Source organism: Camelina sativa, chromosome 16, assembly GCF_000633955.1.
Source record: "Camelina sativa cultivar DH55 chromosome 16, Cs, whole genome shotgun sequence".
Lineage (NCBI taxonomy): Eukaryota > Viridiplantae > Streptophyta > Magnoliopsida > Brassicales > Brassicaceae > Camelina > Camelina sativa.
Window position 1 is genome coordinate 9629238 of NC_025700.1, and position 7578 is coordinate 9636815.

Sequence of the window (7578 nt, forward strand, 5' to 3'; positions counted from 1 at the left end):
TACCGTTGTCAATTTCTTCACACAACTTTGCAACTCTTTTGCGTTCTTCAGCCTCCTCAATAAGTTTTCTCAACAATTCATCCTTGTCAAAGATACCAATGACCACAACCTTTTTATTTTTTACATCTGCTACATATGTTTCAACACCTAATCATGCAGCAATCAAAGTTTTTTACTACAATATAATCACTCATATTATAATATATATCTAAATTTGAACAAAATATACCATCGCATTAGGAAATAACTTTTCCAAAATGTTTCTCGTATTTTTCACACAGAATTGGTATATTGTACTCCACTTTCATTATATTGAACTCCACTTTCGTTATACTACATAGTAACAAATAGAAATGAGTTAAGACAATATAGTTAACAGAAAAAGAGTTAAAAGTTAAAACACATGTAGTATATCATAAACAAGGAGTATAAAAAAAAAGGAATGTGGATGATTGCTATGTTGGCTAAGCAATTGTGGCGGCTGAAAGAGGCTCCCGATTCTTTTTTTACGCGGGTTTTCAAAGGTAGGTATTATAGGAATACTAATCCTATGGATCTAATACGTTCATACTCTCCATCTTAGGGATGGAGGAGTATTGTTTCAGCTTGATCTTTGGTTAATAAAGGACTTATTAAAAGAGTTGGCTCTGAAGAATCCAATTCTATATGGCATGATCCATGGATACCAGCTCAATCCCTAAGACCAGCTTTGAGTAAGGGACCTTTCCAGGACCCTTCGTTAAAAATTCCACACCTTGTTGATCGCCAGACTAATACTTGGCATATGGATATGCTCCTTGAGCATTTTCTTCCGGAAGATGTGGTTTTTATCGAGGCCTTACTTTTGGATAATTCTCAAAGGGATGACCCTTTCGGTTGGCACTTCACGAAATCCGGGAAATATACTGTTAAATCAGGATATGAGACGGAACGGTTGGCGAAACAGAGGGTTATTCAGGTTAATCAGTGTGGGCCGGATATTAACCCTCTACTAGCGGGGGTTTGGAAGGTGGCTTGTCCACCAAAGATTAAGCACTTCATGTGGCAATTTTTATCTAGGTGCATTTCGGTTTCAGCGAATTTAAAGAAGCGGGGTATTGCATGTCTCAGTTTGTTCTAGGTGTGGGGATGATGAGGAAACATTAATCATGCTATTTTCCGGTGTCCACCTGCCATACAGGTTAGGCTTTAACTCAGGTGCCGGTTGGACCAGTTTCCTTTCCCACAGACTCTTTGTATGCCAATGTGGATCATTTCCTGGGGTCATCTAATCCGGGGTCTCAAGTACTGGTTTTCCCTTGGATCATGTGGTATATATGGAAGGCAAGGAATGCTCGTGTTTTTGAGAATACCATGGAAAGGCCAGAGGATGTCTCTGCGGTTGTAGTGGGCGAGGCGTCTAAATGGTTGCAGGCTCAGACAGAGGATATTAAGGAGGTTTTATCCCCCTATCTACGCGTCCCAGGCTTTCCGGCTCTGGGGCGTGTCGGCCATCTACCCACTTTTTTCTCAGGTTATCGGTGTTTTATAGATGGTTCGTGGAAGGCAGGAGATGTTTTTGCAGGTACAGGATGGGTATGTTCATCCTTTCAGGAAGCTTCGACGATGAGGGGCGCAGCCAATTTCCGACGCAGTCTATCCCCATTGCACGCTGAAGTAGAAGCCTTTGTCTGGGCTTTGCGGTGCATGATTGTACATGACTATCGAGATGTGGCTTTTTATACAGATTGCTCATAATTGGTGAAGATGGTCTCTTCTCCTCAGGACTGGTCGGTCTTCAAGCCCTACCTCGACAATATCAAGATGGACATGGAAGAGTTTTCTTCTTTCTCTCTATCTTTAATTTCAAGAAATGCAAATGTAAGTGCGGACTCCTTGGCACGCCAAGCGCGTACCTCACCACATCATTTTCTGTTCGTAGATGATTTTCTTCATATTGGCTCTTATGAGCTGATCTTTTTGTTGTCAAAAAAAAATATATATACTTTTTAAATTTTTGGTAATTAATATTTAAGTCAATGCATTAAATGTAAAAACTTTTCAAAACTTATTTTTGAGCAAAAACTGCTGCAAAAATACTAGTATAGATTTGCTTCAATTTTCATTGAAATCAAGTAATGTTTTGAATGTGTTTAATAATTATAAGAAAAAGGTATTTTTAGAATTAAAATAATTGAAATTAAAATAATTCAGAATTTTGGAAGTAACAGTTAATAACTAAGGATTTTATACCATTTATTACCTCTCTTCTGTATTTGTTTTCCTTTGGTTGGCCATCAAAATAAACCACCTTAAAGGTTATTAATTATTAATAACAATAACCTATTAAAGATTGACAAACTAAATATTAAAACCAATTTCAAAATCTGTATACTAAGGAAATGATAAAATAGTTTGCAATGTAACTGATTTTCAAAAAAAAAAAAGAGTTTCATAAAAGAAAATGATAGCCAAATAAGAAGAGCAAATTAGACTAAAGACGAAAATCATCAAGAAAAATAACATATTTATCAATTTGTTAGCGGGTAATCTAAAAAAGAAAGCAACATATAATTTTACTTTTTCAGTTTTTGCGGATGCTTGCTTATTGATATATTGTAATCTCTTGTTATATTGTAATCTCTTATAATCTCTTATCTAAAAAAGGAAAAAAGTTGATACGTTGACTCTAACTTTTCAGCATGTCTAGAAGTTTTTAACCACTTGCCCTTTCAATGGGAATTGATTAAAATGGCTACCAATGGTCAAAACTTATTTACTTTTATTACGTTAACCGCTTCCATCAAATTTCACTCACACTGTAAGTGAAAACCACACTGAAACCCCTAACAGAAACTCGTATTTCCAATCATGAAATTTGTGGGGCTATAAATCGAAGACCAAAATAAAAATAGTCATAATATAAAACACTTTTATTACAAAATCTTATTTTGACATTTAACAAACATAATTTTTTTTTGTTCAACCAAATGAATTATCATCTCAATTTAAGTCTTTATTCACCTCCTTATAAATAACAAAATAAATATGTATACATCATACAACTTAAAAAACCTAAACCGCTCTTTTATAAACTCAAACCAACATACTTTCGTTATGGTTTTACAATCTAAACTCTAATCATTTTTTATAAACTTAAACCGACATAGAATTTTGTTTAATTATAAATTATAAACCCTAACTACTCTTTTACAAACCAAAACTGACATATTATTTTATTTTAATTGTAAAATCTTTATCCTAACCAGTCGTTTGTAAACCAAACCGACATATAAGTTTGTATAATTGAAAAATATAAACTCTAACTATTTTTTATAAACCCAAATGGACGAATAATTTTGTTTTTATTGTAAAATCTAAACTCTAACAACCCATGCGTAAACCCAAACAGACATATAATTTTTTTCTAATTTTAAAATCTAAACTCTAATTCCATGGACTTCAAACCTCAAGGCGTATTGTCTAGCTCGAGCGTCTAGATCCCTTCTTTCTGAAACTTTGTTTGTAAACTCTTATCCCCGGTTTGGAAAACCAGCCGTGGGATTTTATTTTTATTTTATTTAATGTTTGGTTGAAAAAAAAATCAAAACTCTAATCCTTATTTATAAATCCAAACCGATATATAAGCTCGTTTAATTCTAAAATCTAAATCAAACCAATATTTAACTTTTTTTATTAAAAGTATACATAATATGTTTTTCTTAATTGGTTTTGCTTTTTTGAATTTTAATTTGGATTTATTTTAAATATAATATTACATAAAGCATTATGATTGGTTTAAAAAGGAGGTGGTGAATAAAAAGGTTGAAGCTCGGACCCAAATATTTTTAGATGTGGAGGGAGACTCTCTATCCAACCATCTTTGTTTAAAAAGGTCTTATGATTTATAAAATATGATACATCTTGAGGTGAGAGATTCTTCTCCCACGCCACTCTTCCTTTTTTGTTTGCTCCGGGCCCTTTGCAATTTACTTCGACAAATGTTACTTTATTCCTGATTTTCAATTTCAAGTATCGTTATTAACATACATATACTTGTTTCAGATTAATTTGTAAAGAAATACTTATGTACGTACTTACACTTCTTTTGGATGTGTCCAAGAATCCCAGCCTTGAGGAACAATAACATTAGCCATGTTAGTATTGCTAAACACAACCCTCGAGTAACCTCCGTAAGCTCTTCCTAGGAATGCCTTACCAGGTCCAAAAATGGCGCATCCACTAAACACAAACCCACTTGTCTCCTTCTCGGTCCCCCTTCCTTGCGCTGTTATGTAACCCGCAATCAATCCTCTGTTCACCTCATCATTACTCGCTGTCGCTGTTGTCACGCCCATAACCTCTATTATACAACTCTGAACAGAAACTCTCCTAATTTAGTGTTGTTCATTAAAAAAATTTAAATGTATAATGGTGGTTTTAAGTCATGCGTGTGTAAGATAGGTTTATTAGAAAGAATTAGAATTGTAAATGAGATTACTTGGTATATAGATTGGCCTCCTCCCCAAATAAAATCAATAGCTCCTTTGATGAAACATTGTTGGAAGTAGTGACGGCCGACTAAGTCACCAACTGTGTCTTGCATACCATAAAATCCGCAACCGAAGAAGGCCGCCTTGTCTGCTACTAATAAAACCGCTGGAGCTACTCTTATCTCTTCATACCGTGTCATAGGCTTTTCTTGATTATAGGTATTCTGCAACAAATTGTTCAATATTTTAGTCACTAAACAATTTAGATCTCTAATCCAAAAAAAAAAAATTATCATAAAAGAAAAAGAGATGATGTTTCAACATCATAACCCAAAATATTATCTAAAGTCATACACATTCAGATCTAATCATGCAACAAGTATAATCAGCGACTACGTTGCTTACAAATTTGTGATTCTACACTAAATAAAATAGAAGTAAAAAAAGACAATACTACAAATTTTTTTCTTTTTTCTTTTTAATATATATATATATATACTACAAATTTGTATTCCACCTGATTCAAAATACATGTTTAAGGTTTTTACACATATATCAAGAAATTATTTAATATATGTTTGAAAGTAATATAATTTATTATTTACCTAAATCCAAGTCAACAAATAATAAATATACTGTAGAATGCAACTAGTCAGAAACATAAAAGTTAATAAATTTTGCATACAAAATTATGAAGACATAACATAATTTGCAAGAAAAAAAAATTCTGAAACATCAAATATTTGGAAATAGGAGTATGCAAGAAACCTTAAATGTTATATTTGTCGCGACGAAGAACTCAGCCAACACAGTGAGAGTAGCACTTTTAGCGGAGCTCCCTGCATCTTTATACTGAATTATCGTTCGTGATGATCGATTTCCCTCCAATTGTATTTTTGTCTTATTTTTCGGAATCGTAACCTTTTCACTGCATCAGCCAACACACTTTTTTGTACAAGAGATCTCACAAGTGGGGAAGTGAAAATGATAAGGAGGCAAAAAAAAAAGAAAACATATATTATAATGCATGTAAAATATGTAATGAAAAGTTAAAGCCTATAAAGGAGTACTTACTAGTAGGTTCCTTGTCTGACAAAAATTTTGGTCCAAGTTTTCATACCGAAGGGAACAGAGTCAATGGCCGCCTGTATGGTTTTAAAGTTACCATGACCAGACTGATCTACCACAATTGTTTTGACTATAACGTTGTTGGTATCTTTAAGTCTAATATCTTCAAAAACATTAGAAACGGTATGTGACGACACAACCGTCACATACAAAACTGAAAGAGCAAAAACACAAACGAGAGACTCCATTGCTAAGGCAGAAGTTTCAGTATACAGGTCTAGAGGGTTAATATAACAATGTCAATCTGTTGTTATGTATAAGGAAACAAAATTTGTTTTAAAATATATATTACATTAATACAAAAGCTATTAACAAAAAGCATACTTAAATAGCCAAATTAATAAATATTATAGGAAGAATTGACTATGTGTATTAATTTTGGTCAAACTTGAAGATGCATTATTTATAATATGTTTTAAGAAATTTGTCACATTGTTCCGTTTTTCAGATATTGTATTTAACTAGGGGTTAGCCGACGATTTTATTTTTATACAAGTATTTACTATGCTCGCAAATAAAGGGTCATTTTTATGAAAAACAGAAAATAAAAGTTTTATAATATGATTACTGAAGTGTAAATACCTGTGTAAATGATGTTATATCTACTTGAAAAGGTTTTTTGGGTTCAGATTAAAACTAATTAGTCTATTAAGATTTCTTTCTAGGGGAAAGCAAACGGGAAAAATGTTATTAAAATCCCGAAATTAGCATTTTTGTTGATTTAAATCACGAAGTCTGAAAATGTTGAAACAAATCATCAACGTTTTGTTGACTTATATTTAAATCACAAAGTCTTGTTGACTTCGCCGTTTGAAGCACATCGTTAACTGGCCAAACGGAGATATTAAACGGGGTTTATTATCTGTTAAACAATTTCGTTAGTCATCATTACGATGTCGTTATTTCCTTTAATCTAATCCCTAAATCGAACATTCATCACAAAATCCCCAAAATCACAAAATCCCCAAAATCATGAACCCCAATTTGCGATTTCTCCTTGGATCTTCTCTTCGGATCGAACCGATGACTAAGGAAAAGAAGCTTTTACCGCGTCGTCCTAAACGGAAGAGGCCCGATAAAGATGGAGAAACGTCTGCGCACGGGGCTTTTGCAAAAGAGTCGAATGCTCACGATTCGACTGATCCCAATTTGACCGCTCCTCAATTGGGTGATGGTTCAGGTTCTGCAATTATTCCGTATAATTGTGTTCCTCTTCCCTTAGAAGAGCGTGAATCATGTCCTTTTGAAGATTTAGGTGCTCAAAGTGGAGATGATTGTGATGTGGTTGGCGATGAAGATTGTGATGATGTTGGTTACGAGGCTGCTGAAGAGGAAGAGGGTACCAGGATGATAGAAACCAAGTCTTTGAAGAAGAAGATGGAAACCGTGTTGGTATAGAAGAACGAGGACTTCGAAGCAGAGTTTGGACAGGGTGCGAGAGAAGAGGAAGACTAGACTGATAACGACAGTCGAGATGATATCTTTGATGACGAGAAGATACCTGACCCTTTGTCAGAAAGTGAAGACGAAGATAATGGCCAAGGCGAGGATAATGAAGACCATGTAGAAGTCAAAGATCCTGAAGTGTAGCTCGAGTTGGGGAAAACGTTTAGTTCACCAGAGGAGTTCAAGATATTTGTGCTCAGGTATTCCCTGAAGACCAGATACGACATTAAGCTGTATAGATCGCAGTCTTTGAAGATTGGTGCAAAATGTGCTAATATTGATCCTAAGGTCAAGTGTTTGTGGAGATGCTACTGCTCTTACAGTAAGAAGAAACACAAGATGCAAATAAAGGTATACGAGAGTAAGCATGTATGTGTGAGATCAGGGTACAATCACATGTTAAAGCGAGGAACGATAGCTTGGTTGTTTGCGGATAGGTTGAGACAGAATCCAAAGATCAGACCGAGAGAGATGCAAGCAGAGATTAAGAGAGAATACAATCTAGAAGTTAGTGAAGAACAATGTTCTAAGG

General features: G+C 34.3%; 1 protein-coding gene across 1 annotated transcript; it reads right to left on the minus strand.

Moving 5' to 3' along the window:
* Positions 3778-5418, minus strand: LOC104753534 (probable pectinesterase 29). Its single transcript, XM_019237733.1, has 4 exons — positions 5241-5418; positions 4481-4696; positions 4081-4355; positions 3778-3994 (listed from the first exon to the last, which is right to left on the minus strand). The coding sequence occupies exons 2-4, from the start codon at positions 4670-4672 to the stop codon at positions 3778-3780; spliced, it is 684 nt and encodes a 227-aa protein (XP_019093278.1). The 5' UTR covers positions 4673-4696; positions 5241-5418.

Excerpts from the sequence above, each read along its gene's own strand:
- LOC104753534 (XM_019237733.1), bottom strand. The coding sequence starts at position 4,672 with ATGACACGGTATGAAGAGATAAGAGTAGCTCCAGCGGTTTTATTAGTA. Across the intron at positions 4,356-4,480 it reads GAGGCCAATCTATATACCAA|AGTTGTATAATAGAGGTTAT; the intron begins GTAATCTCATTT and ends GTTTCTGTTCAG. Across the intron at positions 3,995-4,080 it reads TGGACACATCCAAAAGAAGT|GAATAAAGTAACATTTGTCG; the intron begins GTAAGTACGTAC and ends ATTGAAAATCAG.